We start from the raw sequence: 26,503 nt of genomic DNA, 5'->3' as shown, positions 1-26,503 counted from the left end.
ACACTACCACACACTGCATCACACACCACCACACCACCACTGCCACAGACACTACCACACACTACCACACACTACCACATTGCCACCACACTACACACTGTCACACACTACCACACACACACACTACCATCACACACTACCATCACACACACCACCACACACTACCATCACTGTCCACCACACACTACCACCACTCTCCACCCCACACTACCACCACTCTTCAACACACACACTACCACCACACAGTACCACCACACACTACCACCACACACTACCACCACACACTACCATCACACACTACCACCACACACTACCATCACACACTACCACCACACACTACCACCACACTCTACCACCACACACTACCACCACACACTACCACCACACTCTACCACCACACACTACCACCACCATCATAACTAACACCACCACCAACAACTTGCTTGAACAGAAGGTGACCAAGCGTGTGTATTACTGTGAACTTCAAAGTTCTACATTTGTCTCCCAGACTCTCTGTCAGTCTGTCTGTCAGTCTGTCTGTCAGTCTGTCTGTCAGTCTGTCTGTTAGTCTGTCTGTCAGTCTGTCTGTCAGTCTGTCTGTTAGTCTGTCTGTCAGTCTGTCTGTCAGTCTGTCTGTTAGTCTGTCTGTCAGTCTGTCTGTCAGTCTGTCTGTTAGTCTGTCTGACAGTCTGTCATTGAATGTGCATCGATGCCTTATCGGTTTATTAACAATTATCTGCTTTTAGTCATATCTCTAATTATACTCTGTAATTATACGCCGATTCCATGTCAATTATCTGTTCTGATTCTATATATCAGTCATACATGATTATCTATTGATCTGTATATCGAATCTTATACTCGTTTTCTGTTAAATTATATTTCTTTGTGATCTGTAATGATCATCGACAGTGTACTATAGTGTATCTATCGATGTCTGGATCTTGCGTTCCATGTGATGCGCCGATCTATCATCATTCTACCATTTATTCTAGATCGCGCCAAATCTATATACGATTATGTGACACTATGAGTGTACTGGTCGCTCTTCAGTTCTCTGACACATCGTTATATAAATCTGTCAGTCAGTCTGCCACCATGATCTCATCCTAGTGGTCTCAGAAGCTTGTCATTACTGATCTGTCTATCGGTCTGTTTTGCTGGTGCCTTTGATGTACATCAGTCTCTCATTGTCAGAATACGCGATCTGCTGATCGATTCTGTGAGTCTCTCATATCTCAGATATATAGCTCATGATTACCAGTCGTATGATCTCTTACGAAACATCAGTTATATATTCTGTATCGTTCTCTTGCATTTCATCAGTCTTGATCTTATTTATGAATGAGCTGTTTGATATAATACTATCTGATCATATCACATTTATCTGATCCTGCTAAGTCTAATATCGTTATATGTTTGTATCTGTTCATAATTCATATCGGTCTCACAGTGTACATCGAATTCGCAAATCTGCTGTGGACAGTCTTGGCGATGACGATCTAACATCTGAACTAACATTTAGTTCAGTATCTTATCATCATAACGTATATGCACCCTGCGACATATCTTAATCTGACAATCTTATATATACTTTGATGTTGTATCTGCACGTACGCTGACGCGCTGCGGGCGTATATGACATGTCTGCATTCTTCAGTGATCGTATCGTTGCGGTTGACATCAGTCATATGGGTGCATGGTGTTGAAGTGTAACCAGTGTTTTGCTGCTCTCTCTCTATCTCTATCTATCTCTATACCTGCCTCTACCTGCCTATCTCTTATCTCTCTTGCATCTTTCTCCATCATTGCCCTCTGTAATATGTTTGTTTGGATAGTGCAGAGTGGATCATCAGTATGAGGACGGAAGTAAGCAGTCTCTGTTATGGTGATGCATATTATTGAATCCTAACTCAGAACGTCACTGCTCAGATGGGCAAGACTGCTGTTCTCAATTGTCGCATCAAGTACCTGGGTGGCAAGACGGTAGGTGGGTGGGGTAGGGGGTTAGTGCGAGAGGTGTCTAGGAGGGGTGTGTGAGGGGTGTGTGTGTGAGGGGTGTGTGTGGGAAGGGCGTGTGTGGGAGGGGTGTGTGTGTCAGGGGTGTGTGTGAGGTGTGTGTGGGAGGAGGGGTGGTGTGGGAGAGTGTGTGTGTGAGGGTGTGTGCGTGAGGGTGTGTGTGGGAGGTGTGTGTGTGAGTGTGTGTGTGTGAGGTAATGGGAGGGTGTGTGTGTGAGGGGTGTGTGCGTGAGGGGTGTGTGTGAGGGTGTGGGAGGGGGTGTGTGTGTGAGGTGTGTGTGGTAGGTGTGTGGGAGGTGTGTGTGCTGAAAGTGTGTGTGAGGTGTGTGTGCGGGAGGTGTGTGTGTGTGAGGAGTGTGTGTGAGGAGTGTGTATGTGAGGGGTGTGTGTGGGAGGGGTGTGTGTGGGAAGGGGTGTGTGTGGGAGAGGTGTGTGTGTGGAAGGGTGTGTGTGGGAGGGGTGTGTGTGGGAGGGAGTGGTGTGGGAGGAGTGGTGGAGGGTGTGTGGGAAGGATGGTGTGGGAGGGTGGTGTGGGAGGTGTGTGTGGGAGGGAGTGGTGTGGGAGGTGGTGTGGGAGGGGTGTGTGTGGGAGGGGTGGTGGGAGGGGCAGTGTGGGAGGGAGTGTGGGAGGTGGTGTGGGAGGAGGTGGTGTTGGAGAAGTGTGTGGGAGGGGTGGGTGTGGAAGGGGTGGTGTGGGAGGGATGTGTGTGGAAGGGGTGTGTGTGTGTGTGTGAGAGGGGTGTGTATGTGAAGGGTGTGTGTGTGTGTGAGGAGTGTGTGTGAGGGTTGTGTGTGCGAGGGAGTGTGTGGGAGGGGGTGTGTGTGTGGGAGGGGTGTGTATGTGAGTGTGTGTGGGAGAGTGTTCGTGTAGAGGGAAGGAGTGTGTGGGGTGTGGCAGGAGGGAGGTGGAGTGGGAGGGTGTGTGTGTGTGAGAGAGGGGTGATGTGAGAGGGGGTGTGGGGGTGTGAGAGGTGTGTGTGAGGGGTGTGTGTGCAAGGGGTGTGTGTGGGAGGGGTGTGTGTGTGGGAGGGGTGTGTGTGTGGGTAGCGGGGGTGTGGGAGGGGAGTGTGGGGGAGGGGTGTGTGTGCGAGGGGTGTGTGTGGGAGGGGTGTCTGTGGGAGGGTTGTTGTGGGAAGGTTCAGTTGGTGTCTGTGGGAGGGTTGTCGTGGGAAGGTTCAGTTGGTGTCGTGTGGGAGGGTTGTGGGAGGGTTGGTGTGGGAGGGGTGGTGTGGAGGGTGGTGTGGGAGGGGAGTGTGGGAGGGGTGGTGTGGGAGGGGAGGTGTGGAGGGGTGGTGTGGGAGGGGAGTGTGTGGGAGGGTGGTGTGGGAGGGGAGTGTGGGGAGGGTTGGTGTGGGAGGGGAGTGTGTGGGAGGGTTGGTGTGGGAGGGGAGTGTGTGGGAGGGTTGGTGTGGGAGGGAGGTGTGGGAGGGTTGGTGTGGGAGGGGAGTGTGTGGGAGGGTTGGTGTGGGAGGGGAGTGTGTGGGAGGGTTGGTGTGGGAGGGGAGTGTGTGGGAGGGTTGGTGTGGGAGGGGAGTGTGGGGAGGGGTGGTGTGGGAGGGTGGTGTGGGAGGGTGGTGTGGGAGGGGGTGGTGTGGGAGGGGGTGGGGAGGGTGGTGTGGGGGGGTGGTGTGGGAGGGTGGTGTGGGAGGGGGTGGTGTGGGAGGGTGGTGTGGGAGGGGTGGTGTGGGAGGGTGGTGTGGGAGGGTGTGGGAGGGGTGGTGTGGGAGGGGTGGTGTGGGGAGGGTGGTGTGGGAGGGTGGTGTGGGAGGGTGGTGTGGGAGGGGTGTGGGAGGGTGGTGTGGGAGGGTGGTGTGGGAGGGGTGGTGTGGAGGGGTGGTGTGGGAGGGGTGGTGTGGGAGGGTGGTGTGGGAGGGGAAGAGTGGGAGGGGTGGTGTGGGTGTGGTGGTGTGGGAGGGGAGGAGTGGGTGGGGTGGTGTGGGAGGGGGTGTGGGAGGGGTGGTGTGGGAGAGGGTGGGAGGGGTGGTGTGGGAGGGGTGGTGTGGGAGGGTGGTGTGGGGGGAGGTGTGGGTGGTGTGGGAGGGTGGTGTGGGAGGGGTGGTGTGGGAGGGTGGTGTGGGAGGGTGGGTGTGGGGGGGTGGTGTGGAGGGGTGTGTGTGGGAGGGGTGGTGTGGGAGGTGTGGTGTGGGAGGGGCGGTGTGGGAGGGGTGTGTGTGGGAGGGGTGGTGTGGGAGGGGTGGTGTTGGAGAGAGGTGTGTGGGAGGGGTGGTGTGGGAGGGGTGGTGTGGGAGGGGGTGTGGGAGGGTGGTGTGGGAGGGGTGGTGTGGGAGGGGGTGGTGTGGGAGGGTGGGTGTGGGAGGGGTGGTGTGGGAGGGGTGGTGTGGGAGGGTGGTGTGGGGAGGGGGTGGTGTGGGGAGGGTGGTGTGGGAGGGGTGGTGTGGGAGGGTGGTGTGGGAGGGTGGTGTGGGAGGGGTGTGTGGGAGGGTGGTGTGGGAGGGGTGGTGTGGGAGGGGTGGTGTGGAGGGTGGTGTGGGAGGGGGTGGGTGTGGGAGGGGGTGTGTGGTGTGGGAGGGTGGTGTGGGAGGGGTGGTGTGGGAGGGTGGTGTGGGAGGGGTGGTGTGGGAGGGGTGGTGTGGGGAGGGTGGTGTGGGAGGGTGGTGTGGGAGGGTGGTGTGGGAGGGGTGGTGTGGGAGGGTGGGGGGGTGTGGGAGGGGTGGTGTGGGAGGTGGTGGGTGGGGAGGGTGGTGTGGGAGGGTGGTGTGGAGGGTGGTGTGGGAGGGTGGTGTGGGAGGGTGGGTGTGGGGAGGGGGTGTGGGAGGGGTGGTGTGGGAGGGTGGTGTGGGAGGGTGGTGTGGGAGGGTGGTGTGGGAGGGTGGTGTGGGAGGGTGGTGTGGGAGGGGTGGGTGTGGGAGGGTGGTGTGGGAGGGTGGTGTGGGAGGGGTGGTGTGGGAGGGGGTGGTGTGGGGGGTGGTGTGGGGGGTGGTGTGGAGGGTGGTGGTGTGGGAGGGTGGTGTGGGAGGGTGGTGTGGGGAGGGGTGGTGTGGGAGGGTGGTGTGGGAGGGTGGGTGGGGTGGTGTGGGAGGGTGGTGTGGGAGGGTGGTGTGGGAGGGGTGGTGTGGGCGGGTGGTGTGGGAGGGGTGGTGTGGGAGGGTGGTGTGGGAGGGTGGTGGGAGGGGTGGAGGGGTGGTGTGGGAGGGTGGTGTGGGAGGGTGGTGTGGGAGGGTGGTGTGGAGGGTGGTGTGGGAGGGTGGTGTGGGAGGGGGTGTGGGAGGGGAGTGTGGGAGGGGAGTGTGGGGAGGGTGGAGGTGGGAGGGGGTGTGGAGGGTGGTGTGGGAGGGTGGTGTGGGAGGGGGTGGTGGGGAGGGGTGGTGTGGGAGGGGAGTGTGGGAGGGAGTGTGGGAGGGGAGTGTGGGAGGGGAGTGTGGGAGGGGAGTGTGGGAGGGAGTGTGGGAGGGTGGTGTGGGAGGGGAGTGTGGGAGGGTGGTGTGGGAGGGGAGTGTGGGAGGGTAGTGTGGGAGGGTGGTGTGGGAGGGTGTGGGAGGGGAGTGTGGGAGGGGTGTGTGGGAGGGTGGTGTGGGAGGGGTGGTGTGGGAGGGTGGTGTGGGAGGGTGGTGTGGGAGGGTGGTGTGGGAGGGGTGGTGTGGGAGGGAGGTGTGGGAGGGGAGTGTGGGAGGGGAGTGTGGGAGGGGAGTGTGGGAGGGGAGTGTGGGAGGGGAGTGTGGGAGGGTGGTGTGGGAGGGTGGTGTGGGAGGGGTGGTGTGGGAGGGGTGGTGTGGAGGGGAGTGTGGGAGGGGAGTGTGGGTGGGGAGTGTGGGAGGGGAGTGTGGGAGGGGAGTGTGGGAGGGGAGTGTGGGAGGGTGGTGTGGGAGGGGAGTGTGGGAGGGTGGTGTGGGAGGGGAGTGTGGGAGGGTGGTGTGGGAGGGGAGTGTGGGAGGGGGTGTGGGAGGGTGGTGTGGGAGGGTGGTGTGGGAGGGGTGGTGTGGGAGGGGTGGTGTGGGAGGGGAGTGTGGGAGGGGAGTGTGGGAGGGGAGTGTGGGAGGGGAGTGTGGGAGGGGAGTGTGGGAGGGTGGTGTGGGAGGGTGGTGTGGGAGGGTGGTGTGGGAGGGGAGTGTGGGAGGGTGGTGTGGGAGGGTGGTGTGGGAGGGGAGTGTGGGAGGGTGGTGTGGAAGGGGAGTGTGGGAGGGTGGTGTGGGAGGGTGGTGTGGGAGGGGAGTGTGGGAGGGTGGTGTGGGAGGGGTGGTGTGGGAGGGGAGTGTGGGAGGGTGGTGTGGGAGGGGAGTGTGGGAGGGGGTGTGGGAGGGGAGTGTGGGAGGGGGTGTGGGAGGGTGTGTGGGGAGGGTGGTGTGGGAGGGGGTGTGGGAGGGTGGTGTGGGAGGGTGGTGTGGGAGGGTGGTGTGGGAGGGGAGTGTGGGAGGGTGGTGTGGGAGGGGAGTGTGGGAGGGTGGTGTGGGAGGGGAGTGTGGGAGGGTGGTGTGGGAGGGGAGTGTGGGAGGGTGGTGTGGGAGGGGTGTGGGAGGGGTGGTGTGGGAGGGTGGTGTGGGAGGGTGGTGTGGGAGGGAGTGTGGGAGGGTGGTGTGGTGGGTGGGTGGTGTGGGAGGGGAGTGTGGGAGGGGAGTGTGGGAGGGTGGTGGGAGGGTGGTGTGGGAGGGGTGTGGGAGGGGAGTGTGGGAGGGTGGGGAGGGTGGTGTGGGAGGGTGGGTGGGAGGGTGGTGTGGGAGGGGAGTGTGGGAGGGGTGGTGTGGGAGGGTGGTGTGGAGGGTGGTGTGGGAGGGTGGTGTGGAGGGTGGTGTGGGAGGGTGGTGTGGGAGGGTGGTGTGGGAGGGTGGTGGGAGGGGAGTGTGGGAGGGGTGGTGTGGGAGGGGAGGTGGGAGGGTGGTGTGGGAGGGGAGTGTGGGAGGGTGGTGGGAGGGGAGTGTGGGGAGGGTGGTGTGGGAGGGTGGTGTGGGTGGGTGGTGTGGGAGGGGAGGATGTGGGATGGTAGGATGTGGGAGGGGTGGTGTGGAGGGGAGTGTGGGAGGTGGTGTGGGAGGGAGTGTGGGAGGGTGGTGTGGGAGGGGAGTGTGGGAGGGTGGTGGGGAGGGTGGTGTGGGAGGGTGGTGTGGGAGGGGTGGTGTGTGGAGGGGTGGTGGGAGGGGAGTGTGTGGGAGGGTGGTGTGTGGAGGGGAGTGTGGGAGGGGTGGTGTGGGAGGGTGGTGTGGGAGGGGAGGGTGTGTGGAGGGTGGTGTGGGAGGGAGTGTGGGAGGGAGTGTGGGAGGGTGGTGTGGAGGGGAGGGTGTGGGAGGGTGGTGTGGGAGGGTGGTGTGGGGAGGTGGGAGGGTGGTGTGGGAGGGGTGTGTGTGGGAGGGGTGGTGTGGGAGGGTGGTGTGGGAGGGGAGTGTGTGGAGGGGTGGTGTGGAGGGTGGTGTGGGAGGGGAGTGTGGGAGGGTGGTGTGGGAGGGGAGTGTGGGAGGGGTGGTGTGGGAGGGTGGTGTGGGAGGGGTGTGGGAGGGTGTGGGAGGGTGGTGTGGGAGGGTGTGTGTGGGAGGGGAGTGTGGGAGTGTGGGGGAGGGGTGGTGTGGGAGGGGTGGTGTGGGAGGGGAGTGTGGGAGGGTGGTGTGGGAGGGTGGTGTGGGAGGGTGGTGTGGGTGGGGAGTGTGGGAGGGGTGGTGTGGGAGGGTGGTGTGGGAGGGGAGTGGTGTGGGAGGGTGGTGTGGGAGGGTGGTGTGGGGAGGGAGGTGTGGAGGGTGGTGTGGGAGGGTGGTGTGGGAGGGTGGTGTGGGAGGGTGGTGTGGGAGGGGTGGTGTGGGAGGGTGGTGTGGGAGGGTGTGGGAGGGGTGGTGTGGGAGGGTGGTGTGGGTGGGGGTGGTGTGGGAGGGGTGTGTGGGAGGGGTGGTGTGGGAGGGGGTGTGGGTGGGGTGTGTGGGTGGGGTGGTGTGGGTGGGGAGTGTGGGAGGGTGGTGTGGGAGGGTGGTGTGTGGAGGGGGGTGTGGGAGGGTGGTGTGGGAGGGGGAGTGTGGGAGGGGTGGTGTGGGAGGGTGGTGTGGAAGGGGAGTGTGGGAGGGTGGTGTGGGAGGGGAGTGTGGGAGGGTGGTGTGGAAGGGGAGTGTGGGAGGGTGGTGTGGAAGGGGAGTGTGGGAGGGTGGTGTGGGAGGGTGGTGTGGGAGGGTGGTGTGGGAGGGTGGTGTGGGAGGGTGGTGTGGGAGGGTGGTGTGGGAGGGTGGTGTGGGAGGGGAGTGTGGGAGGGTGGTGTGGGAGGGGAGTGTGATACAGACAATGTTATCACTACTAACAAATATTTCTTTCAGGTTCCCTATATATTACCTTAATTCTTTCATTTGTTTCAGTAATGTGAGATCTGGCTGGCTGGCTGGCTGGCTGGCTGGCTGGCTGGCTGGCTGGCTGGCTGGCTGGCTGGCTGGCTGGCTGGCTGGCTGGCTGGCTGGCTGGCTGGCTGGCACATGTTACAGCTGTAGCACATGTTACAGCTGTAGCACATGTTACAGTTGTAGCACATGTTACAGCTGTAGCACATGTTACAGTTGTAGCACATGTTACAGCTGTAGCACATGTTACAGCTGTAGCACATGTTACAGTTGTAGCACATGTTACAGCTGTAGCACATGTTACAGTTGTGGCACATGTTACAGCTGTAGCACATGTTACAGCTGTAGCACATGTTACAGCTGTTGCACATGTTACAGCTGTAGCACATGTTACAGCTGTAGCACATGTTACAGCTGTAGCACATGTTACAGCTGTAGCACATGTAACAGTTGTAGCACATGTTACAGCTGTAGCACATGTTATAGCTGTAGCACATGTTACAGCTGTAGCACATGTTACAGCTGTAGCACATGTTACAGCTGTAGCACATGTTATAGTTGTAGCACATGTTACAGCTGTAGCACATGTTACAGCTGTAGCACATGTTACAGCTGTAGCACATGTTACAGCTGTAGCACATGTTACAGCTGTAGCACATGTTACAGCTGTAGCACATGTTACAGCTGTAGCACATGTTACAGCTGTAGCACATGTTGCAGCTGTAGCACATGTTACAGCTGTAGCACATGTTACAGTTATAGCACATGTTACAGCTGTAGCACATGTTACAGTTGTAGCACATGTTACAGCTGTAGCACATGTTACAGCTGTTGCACATGTTACAGCTGTTGCACATGTTACACCTGTAGCACATGTTACAGCTGTAGCACATGTTACAGCTGTAGCACATGTTACAGCTGTAGCACATGTTACAGCTGTAGCACATGTTACAGCTGTAGCACATGTTACAGCTGTAGCACATGTTACAGCTGTAGCACATGTTACAGCTGTAGCACATGTTACAGCTGTAGCACATGTTACAGCTGTAGCACATGTTACAGCTGTAGCACATGTTACAGCTGTAGCACATGTTGCAGCTGTAGCACATGTTACAGCTGTAGCACATGTTACAGCTGTAGCACATGTTACAGCTGTAGCACATGTTACAGCTGTAGCACATGTTACAGTTGTAGCACATGTTACAGCTGTAGCACATGTTGCAGCTGTAGCACATGTTACAGCTGTTGCACATGTTACAGCTGTTGCACATGTTACACCTGTAGCACATGTTACAGCTGTAGCACATGTTACAGCTGTAGCACATGTTACAGCTGTAGCACATGTTACAGCTGTAGCACATGTTACAGCTGTAGCACATGTTACAGCTGTAGCACATGTTACAGCTGTAGCACATGTTACAGCTGTAGCACATGTTACAGCTGTAGCACATGTTACAGCTGTAGCACATGTTACAGCTGTAGCACATGTTATAGCTGTAGCACATGTTACAGCTGTAGCACATGTTACAGCTATAGCACATGTTACAGCTGTAGCACATGTTACAGCTGTAGCACATGTTACAGCTGTAGCACATGTTACAGCTGTAGCACATGTTTCAGCTGTAGCACATGTTACAGCTGTAGCACATGTTACAGCTGTAGCACATGTTACAGCTGTAGCACATGTTACAGCTGTAGCACATGTTACAGCTGTAGCACATGTTACAGCTGTAGCACATGTTACAGCTGTTGCACATGTTACAGCTGTAGCACATGTTACAGCTGTAGCACATGTTACAGCTGTAGCACATGTTACAGCTGTAGCACATGTTACAGCTGTAGCACATGTTACAGCTGTAGCACATGTTACAGCTGTAGCACATGTTACAGCTGTAGCACATGTTACAGCTGTTGTAGCACATGTTACAGCTGTAGCACATGTTACAGCTGTAGCACATGTTACAGCTGTAGCACATGCACATGTTACAGCTGTAGCACATGTTACAGCTGTAGCACATGTTACAGCTGTAGCACATGTTACAGCTGTAGCACATGTTACAGCTGTAGCACATGTTACAGCTGTAGCACATGTTACAGCTGTAGCACATGTTACAGCTGTAGCACATGTTACAGCTGTAGCACATGTTACAGCTGTAGCACATGTTACAGCTGTAGCACATGTTACAGCTGTAGCACATGTTACAGCTGTAGCACATGTTACAGCTGTAGCACATGTTACAGCTGTAGCACATGTTACAGCTGTAGCACATGTTACAGCTGTAGCACATGTTACAGTTGTAGCACATGTTACAGCTGTAGCACATGTTACAGCTGTAGCACATGTTACAGCTGTAGCACATGTTACAGCTGTAGCACATGTTACAGCTGTAGCACATGTTACAGCTGTAGCACATGTTACAGCTGTAGCACATGTTACAGCTGTAGCACATGTTACAGCAGCACATGTTACAGCTGTAGCACATGTTACAGTTACAGCTGTTAGCACATGTTACACCTGTAGCACATGTTACAGCTGTAGCACATGTTACAGCTGTAGCACATGTTACAGCTGTAGCACATGTTACAGCTGTAGCACATGTTACAGCTGTAGCACATGTTACAGCTGTAGCACATGTTACAGCTGTAGCACATGTTACAGCTGTAGCACATGTTACAGCTGTAGCACATGTTACAGCTGTAGCACATGTTACAGCTGTAGCACATGTTACAGCTGTAGCACATGTTACAGCTGTAGCACATGTTACAGCTGTAGCACATGTTACAGCTGTAGCACATGTTACAGCTGTAGCACATGTTTCAGCTGTAGCACATGTTACAGCTGTAGCACATGTTACAGCTGTAGCACATGTTACAGCTGTAGCACATGTTACAGCTGTAGCACATGTTACAGCTGTAGCACATGTTATAGCTGTAGCACATGTTACAGCTGTAGCACATGTTACAGCTGTAGCACATGTTTCAGCTGTAGCACATGTTACAGCTGTAGCACATGTTACAGCTGTAGCACATGTTGCAGCTGTAGCACATGTTTCAGCTGTAGCACATGTTACAGCTGTAGCACATGTTACAGCTGTTGCACATGTTACAGTTGTAGCACATGTTACAGCTGTAGCACATGTTACAGCTGTAGCACATGTTACAGCTGTAGCACATGTTTCAGCTGTAGCACATGTTACAGCTGTAGCACATGTTACAGCTGTAGCACATGTTACAGCTGTAGCACATGTTTCAGCTGTAGCACATGTTACAGCTGTAGCACATGTTACAGCTGTTGCACATGTTACAGTTGTAGCACATGTTACAGCTGTAGCACATGTTACAGCTGTAGCACATGTTACAGTTGTAGCACATGTTACAGCTGTAGCATATGTTACAGCTGTAGCACATGTTACAGCTGTTGCACATGTTACAGCTGTAGCACATGTTACAGCTGTAGCACATGTTACAGCTGTAGCACATGTTACAGCTGTAGCACATGTTACAGTTGTAGCACATGTTACAGCTGTAGCACATGTTACAGCTGTTGCACATGCTACAGCTGTAGCACATGTTACAGCTGTAGCACATGTTACAGCTGTAGCACATGTTACAGCTGTAGCACATGTTACAGCTGTAGCACATGTTACAGCTGAAGCACATGTTACAGCTGTAGCACATGTTACAGCTGTAGCACATGTTACTGCTGTAGCACATGTTACAGCTGTAGCACATGTTGCAGCTGTAGCACATGTTACAGCTGTAGCACATGTTACAGCTGTAGCACATGTTACAGCTGTAGCACATGTTACAGCTGTAGCACATGTTACAGCTGTAGCACATGTTACAGCTGTAGTGTATGCTACCCGGTAGACTACGTGTAGTCTACCGGGAGGTTGTTCATGGGGGTCAACGCCTCCGCGGCTCTGTCCTTGACCAGGCCTCCCAGTGGATAAGGGCCTGATCAACCAGGCTGTTATTGATGGCTGCGTACAGTCAAACGTACGAAGCATAACCATACTGACTGGGTACCGACGTTAGGTATCTGTTCAGTTGAAGACAACCAGGTGTCTCTTGGTAATTCCACTTAGGTATGATGGGAGGCTGTTGAACAGTCTTGGCCCCCTGACACTTATTGTGTTTTCTCTCAGGGTGCTCATGGTATCCCTGCTTTTCATTGCGAGTGGTCAGATAGTTTTGTCAATTTTTTTTTTCATTTTTCCGTTTTTTGACGTTTCATTGTCACTATACTTGCACCTGTGACCTTTTACCTAACACTTAAAAAAATATCTTGCTACTGAATGGTTTTAACTGTTGTAGGTTTGTTTACCAAGGTTTGTGGAGTCTGTATCTCCTGGTTCCTTTCATATGGTAATACTGTGTTGTAGTACTGTTTATTCTGGGATGATGGATAACACAGTCATGGTAAAAAAGATTACAGGAGGTGGAATGACACATCCCTTTTGGTCAGGAGGTGGAATGACACACCCCTTTTGGTCAGGAGGTGGAATGACACACCTCTTTTGGTCAGGAGGTCACGACATTTTCTTGGCTAGTCAACGCTGCACAACCCATTCGTTTCCACGAACATTCCATGCGTACACGAACCTCAAGTATCATAACATCTGCACAATTCTGACTGAGACATACAAGTCACTAAGAGGATTTAACAGCAACTGAGTCCATGCTGAGATGCAAGACACAGACGAGAAGGAGTATAGATGGAAGACACAGATGAGCCACAGAGATATAAGGAAATACTCTTGCAGTATCAGGGTCGAGCATATAAGTACTTGAGGAAGTAACACAGGCGAACTCAGTATATAGTTCAAGAAAAGGTACGACTGTGTCCTAGAGTCCAGGAGCTCATGATGCAGACGATCGTGGTTTAACTGAGGGGACAGGAGCTGAGACTCAACCTCTATAGCTGGAATGGGGACCCTCATCCTCAGAGAAGACAATAAACGTATCTCAGGGAAAACTCAAGGTTCTCCCCGGAGCTGTTTGAATATTTGCTTTTCCTACCACCCTCTATATATTTTACATTCTATGTGAACATTTATTGATAAACAGAATACATGTGCAGAAAAACACAAACATGAATACAATGGTACAATGTATTAAAGATCATGAATTTCCTCCAGCTCCTCCGAAGTCGGACGCGAGCCAAGTATGCAGCAAGCATTTCCCCTCTGGATGGCTACGCTGAGGCGTTGGAACATGAAAGTGGCTGCCCTTGGCTCCCTGGTGGTGTTGATGAGTCTGGAACCAAGTTCTTTGAGGAAACGTGTGGCATTCTTTCCCCATGATCCCAAGGTCTCTGATCCCACTGGGACAAATTGGTACTGTTGGCTTATGTCCCTGTGCTTGCTGATCTTGTACTCCTCCCTGTGGTCAGCAGCTCCTCTCTGTCGCCCCACACTGTGATGCATATAGGTGTCAGCCAGTGTGGACACACAGGTATAGTCCCATGCTAAGAGCTCGCCATTCTTCCAAGGATAGATGGTGATCCCGTCGGGGCGGGATAAAATGGACACTGAACACAGAACGCCAATAACATAACTCTGCTGCTGTAACTACAAACACTGAACACAGAATATCAATAGCAGAACTCTGCTGTTGTAACTACAAATACTGAACACAGCACCAATAACATACGCTGTTGTAACTACAAACACTGAACACAGAACACCACTAACATAACTCTGCAGCTATAACTATCACCACCACCACCACCATATTTCAATGCCTTCACGAACGTACCTAAATCACCTACTTTCCCAACAGGTGTCGTGGATGAGGAGCCGTGACCTGCACCTACTGACAGTAGGTCGCTTCACCTACACTAGTGACGACAGGTTCAAGTCAGTGCACCAGACGGGATCAGAAGATTGGCTACTTAAGATCCACTACGCCCAGCACAGAGACGCAGGTGCTTACGAGTGCCAGATCTCCACCACACCTCCCATGTCCAAGGTCATCTGGCTCACTGTTGTCGGTGAGTGAGCTCTGCTGGTGTTCTCTCTGTGTCAGGCTCTGCTGGTGTTTTCTGTGTGTCAGGCTCTGCTGGTGTCCTCTGTGTGTCAGGCTCTGCTGGTGTTCTCTGTGTATCAGGCTCTGTTAGTTTTCTCTCTGTGTCAGCTCTACTGGTGTTCTCTGTGTCAGCTCTACTAGTGCTCTGTCAGGCTCTACTGGTGTTCTCTGTGTGTCAGCTCTACCAGTGTTCTGTCAGTCTCTGCTGGTGTTCTCTGTGTGTCAGCTCTACCAGTGTTCTGTCAGTCTCTGCTGGTGTTCTCTGTGTGTCAGCTCTGCTATTGTTCTATCTGCCTGTCTTCTGATGTTGTCTCTGACAGTCTCAGTTGGTGTTCTTTCTATGAATCTCATTCTTGACTGTAGCTCACTACAGAAAAGTGTAAGGTTCAGATCCCAGGTTCACATCCTAGGGAAACTAAATAACACTGTAGATGCTAGAGTAAATGCAAGAAAGATCTAGGAGTTGAAGGTCGCATAAATTTAAAGCCAAGACGACAGTGTTTAAATGTTCGCAATAAAGCCAGTAGAATTCCTGGCTTTATATCAAGAAGTATAAATAACAGAAGACTTAAGCTATACTTCAAGTTTATATATGGCTGGTAAGACTTCATTTGGATTATGTTGCTCATTTCTGGTCTCCAAATTAGAGGATGGACACGAATGCTCTCGGAAATATACAGATAAGGATAACGAAATTGATTACCTGCATTAGGGAGAGGCTGAAGACATTGAATTAGCACTCTTAGGAAAGGCGTAGACTTAGGGGAGATGTGACTGCAGTCTCCATGGGAAAGTGGAAAGAATTCTTACCCCATGAGCCATACGTGTCGTAAGAGGCGACTAAGATGTGAGTAATTGTACTGGACCTCTATGAGCCTTGTGAGTAACTGTACTGGATCCCTGTGAGCAACTGCCGTACATTGTACCCTCGCTTGTGAGTCTGCACTGCGTTGTCTCACTCGGTAATCACCTTAATGCAGGTGTGATTAAGGGCCCCCCTGCCTCACCTACCTCACCTGCCTCACCTGCACCTGAGGGATTATCCACCTTGCGTTCTGAGGCAACATTAAGCGCCCGTAAACGCTTAATTCACCCGGGAGAATTTATATCCCCGTTGCTCCGAGTGTAAATGTTTATATAATGAATATACATCACCTTGTTGCCTCTGAGTGTAAATGTAGATTTAATTAATTCATCGCTCTGCTAATCCCTTCATGAATTTTGGGTTCGGGTTGGGAGTCGGTGAGTTAGTTGTGGGTTGTGAGAGGTGTTCATGGGGTGGTGGTGAGGTGGTGGGGTTGGGGACAGTGGCTTTAACATTTTATAAGTGGTTGTCTTAATATTTAAGTGGTTGTCTTAATATTTGAGTGGTAGTATTAATATTTAAGTGGTTGTCTTAATATTTAAGTGGTTGTCTTAATATTTAAGTGGTTGTCTTAATATTTAAGTGGTTGTCTTAATATTTAAGTGGTTATCTTAATATTTAAGTGGTTGTCTTAATATTTAAGTGGTTGTCTTAATATTTAAGTGGTTGTCTTAATATTTAAGTGGTTGTCTTAATATTTAAGTGGTTGTCTTAATATTTAAGTGGTTGTCTTAATATTTAAGTGGTTGTCTTAATATTTAAGTGGTTGTCTTAATATTTAAGTGGTTGTCTTAACATTTCTCGTAAAAAAAAGTTGAAACATCAATATATTTTCTAAAAGCTTTTTTTATTATCATTAAATATATATAAATGTGATTTATTGGTTATTTTAATGTAGACGTTTAATATTGTAGATGATAAATGGAGGTTCTTTTTTTATTCAGAATATCGGCAGGTTTGTCCTGACCTGCAGCGGGAGAGTTTCTCGGTCAGAGGACCTAAAGCTCGAGCTGTGGGTCATCATCTTAACTAAGACCCGCGTCAGGAAACACTTGTCCTGTTTCCTGACGAAGCAGATATGTTCCAGCCTTTGTTGTTATGTGCTGAACTGTTGAAAAATATTTTCTCACACCAATAGCTGGTGACACATGGCACCAGGATCCCCAAAATTTTATCTGGTAATTGAGGGAACGTCTTGAGATGTCCACACTGGAAATTTCCAGACGTCATTGATAATAATACCGTTCATAGTTCTTCATTATCTCTCGCTTTAACAAAATTATGACTGTCATTCATGGAATCCGTCACAGTAACATCATCAAAGTGACAATAATAACCTCACCAAGATTAAATCTCTTCTGGCAAATATATATATATATATATATATATATATATATATATATATATATATATATATATATATATATATATATATATATATATATATATATATATATATATATATATTTATATATATATATATATATATATATATATATATATATATATATATATATATATATATATATATATATATATATATATATATATATATATATATATATATATTATCGTTCTCATTAGACCCTTCCCAGGAGAACCTCCATCAGCAGAACCCCTATCATCCTCATCAGAAGCTTTCCAATACATTCCATAACCCCAACAGAACCTTCAAGTACCCATCAAACCCTCCCCCCCCACCTTTTTTTTAATTTCGGAGCACTTCTTGAGTTCTTTCTTCCTGTCAGAACCAGAGACCCGGGTGTTAGGCGGACCTGACCTCTACATCAACTCTGGGTCAACTATCAACTTGACCTGCATCGTCAATCACAGCCCTGAGCCACCACCCTATATCTTCTGGTACCATGAAAATGAGGTTAGTGTGTGTGTGTGTGTGTTTGTGTGTGTTTGTGTGTGTGTGTGTACATGTTGTGTGTGTGTGTATGTGTGCTTGTATAAGCAGTGACCAAATTGTGTTTGCAGGGTTAGTCCCAGTTCCTGGCCCCGCCTGTGCTCTGGCCGCTATTAGGTTCACTCTCCTGGCTGCGTGAGACCTATCATACTTGTTCTTAAACTATGTATGGATCCAGCCTCTTCCACTTCGTTATCTAGTATGTTACTCTTCCTGACCACTCTGGAGCTAACAAAAAATATTTCCTAACATTCCCGTGACTCATCTTGATTTTTAACTTGCAGCAGTGCCCTCGTGTACCTGAGTCAAGCCTCCCAAACAAACTCATCCTGTCAACCCTGATAATCCCTTTCAGTATTTCGTACGTTGTAATTATGTCACCCATGATCCTCATTTCTAATGTTATCAGATTTAACTCCTTCATTCTCTGGTCATAACTCATACCTCTCAGCTCTGGGACTAGTCTCGTTGTATTATCAGATCTGGGTTTCATACTGGCTCTGCTTACTCGAAGACGAGCCTGACATACAGCGTGTGTATGGGGTCGTGAATGCCTCCTTGTTTACGCTCTAAAAACTAGTTAAATATGTTGGACTTGCGTTTGCAGCAACTCTTCTCAGTTGTTGTGCTCCTCAGGAGGGGGAATTACGTTCACCTCGATGTCCTTCTTTTGCAGGAAGTTGTGTAACTTTTGTCTCCTGAGCCTCTGCTCTTTTTTCCGGTCATCTTTGTCTTTCCTCGATATTCGTAACTTTGCGATTGTCGGGGTTAAATTCTAATAGCCACCTGTCAAACCAATCTTGATTCTTGTCCAGATCCATTTGTAGTCTTTCCTGTTCTGCTTCTGTTTGCGTTCTCGTTAGTGTCACGTCATCTGACAACAGATTTCCTCCGTCATGTCGTTTACATAACAATCAATACTAGACCAAGCAACGGCCCTTGTGAAACCTCCTCTCGTCACCCTCTCCCGGATAATGTCTGCTCCTCTAGCTTTTGTCCCCATCTTCTGTAGAGTACTGCACTGAACGCCTTCTTATAGTCAAAAAATAAACAGGTCACCGATCCCTCTCTCTCTCTCCTGCCTAATTTTCTATACCTTGTCTCAGAACTCGAGCAAATTTGTGAGATAAGATTCTCTATCTCGAAAACTGTGCTGGTTGTTGTTTATGAATCTGCTCCTTTCCAAGTGCTCCACTACACTCTTCCTGGTAATATTCTCCATAACTTTACATAGTTTGAATCTCAGTGGCACTGATCTTGTGTCTTAATATCGTCGGCATTACATTCACCGATTTCCAGACCGCCGGCTGCTGCTCTGTTTCAGTTAACTTGTTGAAGATCGTTGCTAATGGTTCACACAATCTCTCTAATCCCTCATGCAGAACCCATACAGAGAAGTCGTCTGGTCCCACCACCTTCCCATCACACTGCAGTTTCTTCACCTCTATTCCCGCTGTGTGTATTATGTCCAGTGCTCGCTGGTGCACTCACTCTCTTTGACATTCTGGCAATGTTCCTCATTCCAAAACTATTTTATTCAGTTTCTCACGTACTTAACTGGTCATTTATGCAAGCTCTGCATCTTCCTTCTTCGGCCTCATTACCTGGTATTTCCTAGACGTCTGCTTGCCGTTGAGACTGTGTACACACCATTGGTTCAGATTTCGCCATTGATGCTTTTGTCTACGCATATTGGCACTCTTTGCTTTCTAAATGTCGTCCAAACTCTTGGCCCCTGCACCTGTGCTTCTGCTGGTGTGTGTGTGTGTGTGTGTGTGTGTGTGTGTGTAGGTGTCGAGTCCTCAGCTCCTGAGTACGTGTGCGAGTGAGAGAGAGACAAAGAAAAAAAAACGACAACAATTATGTAAATAATCTAACTCCATGTTTTTTCCCACCTCCTTCTGCCCCACTCCCACCTCCTGTCCTACTCCCGTCCCTTGCTGTTACACTCCGCTGGACGGACGCAGTTGTTGTCGTACGACTCCCCAAGAGGAGGGATCACGGTGGTGACGGAGCACGGTCCCACCTCCTCCTCCAGACTTCTTATACAAAAAGCCTCCGTCAGTGACGCCGGCAGGTATACTTGTCGCCCTGCCAACGCTGATCCTCACCACATCACCGTGCACATCATCCCTAGTAAGTCACGTGTCCATCCCAAGTAAGTCACGTGTCTATCCCTAGTAAGTCACACCATCCCTCGTAAGTCACATGTCCCTAGTAAGCCATGCGTCCCTCTCTAATAATTCACACCATCCCTAGCAAGTCATGTATCCCTCCCTGGTAAGTTACACCATTCCTAGTAATGGTGACACCATCCCTAGAAAGTAACATAATGCCTTGTAATTCACATCAATCTTAATAAGCCATCTAATCCACTAAGTAACATCACTAGTAACATCATAAGTAAATCACATCACTAGTAACATCACTAGTGAGTCACATCACTAGTAACATCACTAGTGAGTCACATCACTAGTAACATCACTAGAGAGACACATCACTAGTAACATCACTAGTAAATCACATCACTAGTAACATCACTAGAGAGACACATCACTAGTAACATCACTAGTAAATCACATCACTAGTAACATCACTAGTGAGTCACATCACTAGTAACATCACTAGTGAGTCACATCACTAGTAACATCACTAGTGAGTCACATCACTAGTAACATCACTAGTGAGTCACATCACTAGTAACATCACTAGTGAGTCACATCACTAGTAACATCACTAGTGAGTCACATCACTAGTAACATCACTAGTGAGTCACATCACTAGTAACATCACTAGTGAGTCACATCATTAGTAACATCACTAGTAAGTCATGTCACTAGTAACATCACTAGTAAGTCATGTCACTAGTAGCATCACTAGTAAGTCATATCACTAGTAACATCACTAGTAAGTCATGTCACTAGTAACATCACTAGTAAGTCATGTCACTAGTAACATCACTAGTAGGCCACATCACTAGTAACATCACTAGTAAGTCATGTCACTAGTAACATCACTAGGAAGTCACATCACTAGTAACATCACTAGTAAGTCATGTCACTAGTAACATCACTAGTAAGTCACATCACTAGTAACATCACTAGTAAGTCATGTCACTAGTAACATCACTAGTAAGTCATGTCACTAGTAACATCACTAGTAAGTCACATCACTAGTAAGTCATGTCACTAGTAACATCACTAGTAAGTCATGTCACTAGTAACATCACTAGTGAGTCACATCACTAGTAACATCACTAGTGAGTCACATCACTAGTAACATCACTAGTGAGTCACATCACTAGTAACATCACTAGTAAGTCATGTCACTAATAACATCACTAGTAAGTCACATCACTAGTAACATCACTAGTGAGTCACATCACTAGTAACATCACTAGTAAGTCATGTCACTAGTAACATCACTAGTAAGTCATGTCACTAGTAACATCACTAGTAAGTCATGTCACTAGTAACATCACTAGTGAGTCACATCACTAGTAACATCACTAGTGAGTCACATCACTAGTAACATCACTAGTAAGTCATGTCACTAGAAATTGTCGTCATTCGTAGAGTCAATTGTCTTTGATAAGTTAAGAGACAAGTGGTAAAAAAAATTAAAAGATGGGTTACACACCTGTAGTGAGAGATACACACCTGTAGTGAGAGATACACACCTGTAGTGAAAGTATGCACGTGTGTAACAGGTGTGGCAGCACTGCCAGTGTGGTCACTGCTGCGCCAGGCGAATCAGTCAGATAAAATCTACAAAATCGTAAATAAGCGCAAGTAACTTGGTGGGAAGGAAGGAGGGAGGGAGGGAGGGAGAGAGGGAGAGAGGGAGGGAGAGAGGGAGGGAGGGAGAGAGGGAGGGAGGGAGGGAGAGAGGGAGGGAGGGAGAGAGAGAGAGAGAGGGAGGGAGAGAGAGGGAGAGAAAGGGAGGAGTATGTAAGGATAGGATGGGAGTGGTTGGTGAGGATAGTCTGGGAGTAGTTTGATATAAGGATTGTACTAGGATAGTACGGTATTAGTTTACAAGGATGGGGTTGAGAGGTTTCTCACTCCCCCCCCTCTCAGAAACATAATCCCCCCCGGAAACCTCCCCTCCCCCCGTCTCTCTCTCACCCTAACTAACCACAGTCTTGTATCGCACCCGCAGATGAACACCCGGCCGCCATCCACCACAAGAACGGCACCTCTGCGGGCGTCAGGTTGCACCATCCAGCCCACGCCCACACGCCCATCCTCATAATCTTCACTCTCCTCATCTTTATCCTCTTCAGCAGCGCCTCCAGCAGCGCCTCCAACAGCGCCTCCAGCAGCGCCTCCAGCAGCGCCTCCAGCAGCGCCTCCAACAGCGCCTCCAGCAGCGCCTCCAGCAGCAGCAGCAACAATAACAACGACAACAGCAGCAGCAGTCTATTCTACCTAATTCCTGTGGGTGGTGTGGGTGGTGTGGGTGGTGTGGGAGTCCACCCACTAGATAGGGGAGTGTGTTGGACTCTCCCACGTACCACCCACACCCACGTACGTCACGCCCACAGCAGTGTTGAGAGAGGGGTTGGTGTGAGTGTGGTGGGTTGAGAGTAAGAGCGCAACAGAAACAATCTAAAGTATCCAAGAGATCTCTAATCTAAGAGCGCTCTAAGCAATTTAAGAGCTCTGGTTACAATCTAAGAGCGCTCTAAAGAACCCAAGAGCTCTCGTAACAATGTAAGAGCTCTGATAATAATCTAAGAGCTCTGGGAACAATCTAAGAGTTCTGGGAACAATCTAAGAGTTCTGGGAACAATCTAAGAGCTATTGTAACAACCTCAAAACACTATAAACTCTCTAAGAGCGCTGTAAAGTATCTAAGAGCTCTCTGTAGCATCCAGACGACGTACTGCTGACACTAGGGAACAAAAGAGGTACCGGCGTAGCTCTTATCAAGTCAAGACGACCAGGCGAAGCTCTTAAGCAGCGCGAAACGTTGTTGTGACCCTCTCCCCCCTCCCCATCGGTCCCTCGGCCTTCAAGGGGGTGGTGGCGGTGATCCCACCGTCAGGAGAAAGCTCAAAACGTAGCTCCTGACGGCGTCAGCAGTCCATGTGCCTTCCAGTAAGCTTACTCTCCCTTCCCCCCACCTTTCCCCATCTCCCCCCTCCCTCCCCCCTACACACTCTCCCTCTACCACACCCTCCCTTACAACCCCCTTTTTCCTTCTCTCGAATTAAAGCTGGAAATAAAGACGAGAAGAAAGAGCTTTACCGGTACTAAGCTCTATTAAGCAGATTTAAAGCTTCTGCTCTTTTTTATACCTCTCGTGAAATGTGTATCAAAACAAATACATATATATATATATATATATATATATATATATATATATATATATATATATATATATATATATATATATATATATATATATATATATATATATATATATATATATAGAAGATTTTGTTGAGTATATGAGAGACTTTAATAAATAAATATTAGACTTTTGTTGTGAGTGTTAGAAGGAAGTAAAGTCATATAAATACAGAGATTTGTTAAGTCTCTTTAGTATTGGGACTGACACGAGTCTAGAGGAGTTAAGAAGCTGGAGCTGAAGCTTTGGTGATTTGTGTGTGGTTCAGTCCTCCCTGGGTGATTTGTGTGTGGTTCAGTCCACCCTTTGGTGATTTGTGTGTGGTTCAGTCCCCCTGGGTGATTTGTGTGTGGTTCAGTCCTCCCTGGGTGATTTGTGTGTGGTTCAGTCCACCCTTTGGTGATTTGTGTGTGGTTCAGTCCCCCCTGGGTGATTTGTGTGTGGTTCAGTCCTCCCTGGGTGATTTGTGTGTGGTTCAGTCCTCCCTGGGTGATTTGTGTGTGGATCAGTCCTCCCTGGGTGATTTGTGTGTGGTTCAGTCCTCCCTGGGTGATTTGTGTGTGGTTCAGTCCTCCCTGGGTGATTTGTGTGTGGTTCAGTCCACCCTTTGGTGATTTGTGTGTGGTTCAGTCCCCCCTGGGTGATTTGTGTGTGGTTCAGTCCTCCCTGGGTGATTTGTGTGTGGTTCAGTCCTCCCTGGGTGATTTGTGTGTGGATCAGTCCTCCCTGGGTGATTTGTGTGTGGTTCAGTCCTCCCTGGGTGATTTGTGTGTGGTTCAGTCCTCCCTGGGTGATTTGTGTGTGGTTCAGTCCTCCCTGGGTGATTTGTGTGTGGTTCAGTCCACCCTTTGGTGAGTTGTGTGTGGTTCAGTCCCCCCTGGGTGATTTGTGTGTGGATCAGTCCTCCCTGGGTGATTTGTGTGTGGATCAGTCCTCCCTGGGTGATTTGTGTGTGGTTCAGTCCTCCCTGGGTGATTTGTGTGTGGTTCAGTCCCCCCTGGGTGATTTGTGTGTGGATCAGTCCTCCCTGGGTGATTTGTGTGTGGATCAGTCCTCCCTGGGTGATTTGTGTGTGGATCAGTCCTCCCTGGGTGATTTGTGTGTGGTTCAGTCCTCCCTGGGTGATTTGTGTGTGGATCAGTCCTCCCTGGGTGATTTGTGTGTGGTTCAGTCCCCCCTGGGTGATTTGTGTGTGGTTCAGTCCTCCCTGGGTGATTTGTGTGTGGTTCAGTCCACCCTTTGGTGATTTGTGTGTGGTTCAGTCCCCCCTGGGTGATTTGTGTGTGGTTCAGTCCTCCCTGGGTGATTTGTGTGTGGATCAGTCCTCCCTGGGTGATTTGTGTGTGGTTCAGTCCTCCCTGGGTGATTTGTGTGTGGATCAGTCCTCCCTGGGTGATTTGTGTGTGGATCAGTCCTCCCTGGGTGATTTGTGTGTGGTTCAGCCCTCCCTGGGTGATTTGTGTGTGGTTCAGTCCTCCCTGGGTGATTTGTGTGTGGATCAGTCCTCCCTGGGTGATTTGTGTGTGGATCAGTCCTCCCTGGGTGATTTGTGTGTGGTTCAGCCCTCCCTGGGTGATTTGCGTGTGGTTCAGTCCTCCCTGGGTGATTTGTGTGTGGTTCAGTCCTCCCTGGGTGATTTGTGTGTGGATCAGTCCCCCCTGGGTGATCTGTGTGTGGTTCAGTCCCCCCTGGGTGATTTGTGTGTGGATCAGTTCCCCCTGGGTGATTTGTGTGTGGATCAGTCCCCCCTGGGTGATTTGTGTGTGGATCAGTCCCCCCTGGGTGATTTGTGTGTGGATCAGTCCCCCCTGGGTGATTTGTGTGTGGTTCAGTCCCCCCTGGGTGATTTGTGTGTGGATCAGTTCCCCCTGGGTGATTTGTGTGTGGATCAGTCCCCCCTGGGTGATTTGTGTGTGGATCAGTCCCCCCTGGGTGACTGTGTCGTTCACTCAGAGTATTATAAAATCACTATATTGTAACACTCACCGGGACGAAGGATCGAGCCTTCCACCCGCTCCTGGCGCCCTCGCCCGTGCGGGTTTACAGCATTAGGACCAGTCTTCGGCTCCACTTTGTCTTCTGAGATTTGTCTTAGTTACCTTCCTGGGGAAGCGCCAGACCCGTAGGAGGGGTAATCCCAACAGCTCCTGAGGAATGACGGGTAGGGGCCACACTCAAGTTTGATCCGAGGAAAGGGGAAGGCTGCTCTGTTTCCTTCCATCAAGAGCCTTCCACTTGTCCTCCTCTTTTTTATACCCCTTCTCCCTTACGTTGCTAGCCACGTCATTCATCCACGTAAACGTCTGACGAACGTCAAAGGTTTGATGAACGTCTAACGTCTGATGAACGTCTGGTAACGTTTGACGAACATCAGGCAAAGAGACAATTACCTTGACAGGGTAACGAAGGAATGTCAGTGGTCCGAGACCTGTGAGTGTTCAGGTGTGCTAGTAGTCTCCCTAGGGCCTGTGTCAAGACCTGACAGCTCTGCTTAGGACCTGCGTTAGGACTTGGCGTAGGTCTGTTTACGACCTAAGTCAAGACCTGACAGGTCTGTCTACGAGCTAGGTCAGGACCTGACAGCTCTGTCTAGGATCTAGGTCAGGACCTGACAGGTCTAAGACCTACGTCAAGAACAGACAGGTCTGTCTAACACGAGAAACAATGTTATGTCGGTGTCTGTATAATAAAAACTGGATGTGACAGAAGGTGTTCTCATTAGCTCCTACCATTCCCTCTTCTCTTACGTGAATCGGGAAATCTGGCGAAGGACGGAGGATCGAGCCTCCGTGGTGAATACTTCACACCGGATAAGCCGAGTAAAAAAAATAGATCGATCCATTGAATCAACTAGATTTTATTATGATCTCTTGAGTGTTCAAAAGCATCCCAGGTGTTGCGCACCCCAGTCTCCTCTACCTCACTCTTGTAATGGGGTTAAATATTAGCGTTGAAGACTGGAAGTCAGTGAGAGAGGGGTTTACAAGTCATCAATTGGGAACTGAACAAATTTCATCGATTAAAAAAACTGGTAAATTGGGATACAAGCGGTAGTTTACAGGTGCTAAACGCCTGTTAACTACCGCTTGAATTCGTAATAGAAATCACTTTGAAGAATATTATTTATGAAACAGAAGAGAGTACACCTGCACTTGACAGTTGTATCACAAAATAAATGATAGTTGACAAAGGTTGAAAAATTAGAAACCGACCGGATAAGGCGTGTTGAAGCTATAAACCCACGAGGAAGTTAGTGGAGAACGAGAACACTGTACTAAACAGTGTCTCGGCTCTGTCTCGGCTCTGTCTCGGCTCTGTCTCGGCTCTGGCGCACAACTACTGTCTTCTGTCACTCTAATACAAATAAATCATAAGATTTAATTTTTCAATTGAAAAATAAATACAATAGTGGACCAAGAAGGAAGGAAGGTGCACAGAGAGGTGCACAGAGGGAAGGTGCACAGAGGGAAAGTGCACAGAGGGAAGGTGCACAAGGGAAGGTGCATAGAGGGAAGGTGCACAAGGGAAGGTGCACAGAGAGAAGGTGCACAGAGGGAAGGTGCACAGAGGTAAGGTGCACAGAGGGAAGGTGCACAGAGAGGTGCACAGAGGGAAGGTGCACAGAGAGAAGGTGCACAGAGGGAAGGTGCACAGAGGGAAGGTGCACAAGGGAAGGTGCACAGAGGGAAGGTGCACAGAGGGAAGGTGCATAGAGGGAAGGTGCACAGAGGGAAGGTGCATAGAGAGAAGGTGCACAGAGGGAAGGTGCACAGAGGGAAAGTGCATAAAGGGAAGGTGCACAGAGGAAAGGTGCACAGAGAGAAGGTGCACAAGGGAAGGTGCACAGAGGAAAGGTGCACAGAGAGGTGCACAGAGGGAAGGTGCACAGAGGGAAGGTGCACAGAGGGAAGGTGCACAGAGGGAAGGTGCACAGAGGGAAGGTGCACAGAGGGAAGGTGCACAGAGAGAAGGTGCACAGAGGGAAGGTGCACAGAGGGAAGGTGCAGAGAGGGAAGGTGCACAGAGGGAAGGTGCACAGAGGGAAGGTGCACAGAGGGAAGG

General features: G+C 50.3%; 1 protein-coding gene across 2 annotated transcripts; it reads left to right on the top strand.

The window, feature by feature from the left end:
- The first annotated feature begins 1,922 nt into the window (after window positions 1–1,922).
- On the top strand, window positions 1,923–22,388 carry LOC128688150 (zwei Ig domain protein zig-8-like). Of its 2 annotated transcripts, none has more exons than XM_070086850.1 (5): window positions 1,923–1,986; window positions 14,064–14,274; window positions 16,929–17,050; window positions 19,054–19,222; window positions 21,248–22,388. In XM_070086850.1, exons 1-5 carry the CDS (start codon window positions 1,933–1,935, stop codon window positions 21,670–21,672), a joined length of 981 nt encoding a protein of 326 aa, XP_069942951.1. In that variant the 5' UTR covers window positions 1,923–1,932; the 3' UTR covers window positions 21,673–22,388. The 2 variants fall into 2 exon arrangements, with proteins under 2 accessions (XP_069942951.1, XP_069942950.1); XM_070086849.1 differs by having other exon boundaries at window positions 16,923–17,050.
- The last annotated feature ends 4,115 nt before the right edge of the window (window positions 22,389–26,503 follow it).

The sequence above is a fragment of the Cherax quadricarinatus genome, chromosome 19 (assembly GCF_038502225.1).
Source record: "Cherax quadricarinatus isolate ZL_2023a chromosome 19, ASM3850222v1, whole genome shotgun sequence".
NCBI lineage: Eukaryota > Metazoa > Arthropoda > Malacostraca > Decapoda > Parastacidae > Cherax > Cherax quadricarinatus.
This window is presented reverse-complemented; position numbering and strand designations above follow the sequence as displayed.

Bases quoted from the DNA above. Each gene is read 5' to 3' on its own strand.
- LOC128688150 (XM_070086849.1), top strand. From the start codon at position 1,933: ATGGGCAAGACTGCTGTTCTCAATTGTCGCATCAAGTACCTGGGTGGC. The intron at 14,275-16,922 runs GTGAGTGAGCTC...TCTTCCTGTCAG, and splicing joins CATCTGGCTCACTGTTGTCG to AACCAGAGACCCGGGTGTTA. The intron at 19,223-21,247 runs GTAAGTCACGTG...TCGCACCCGCAG, and splicing joins CACCGTGCACATCATCCCTA to ATGAACACCCGGCCGCCATC.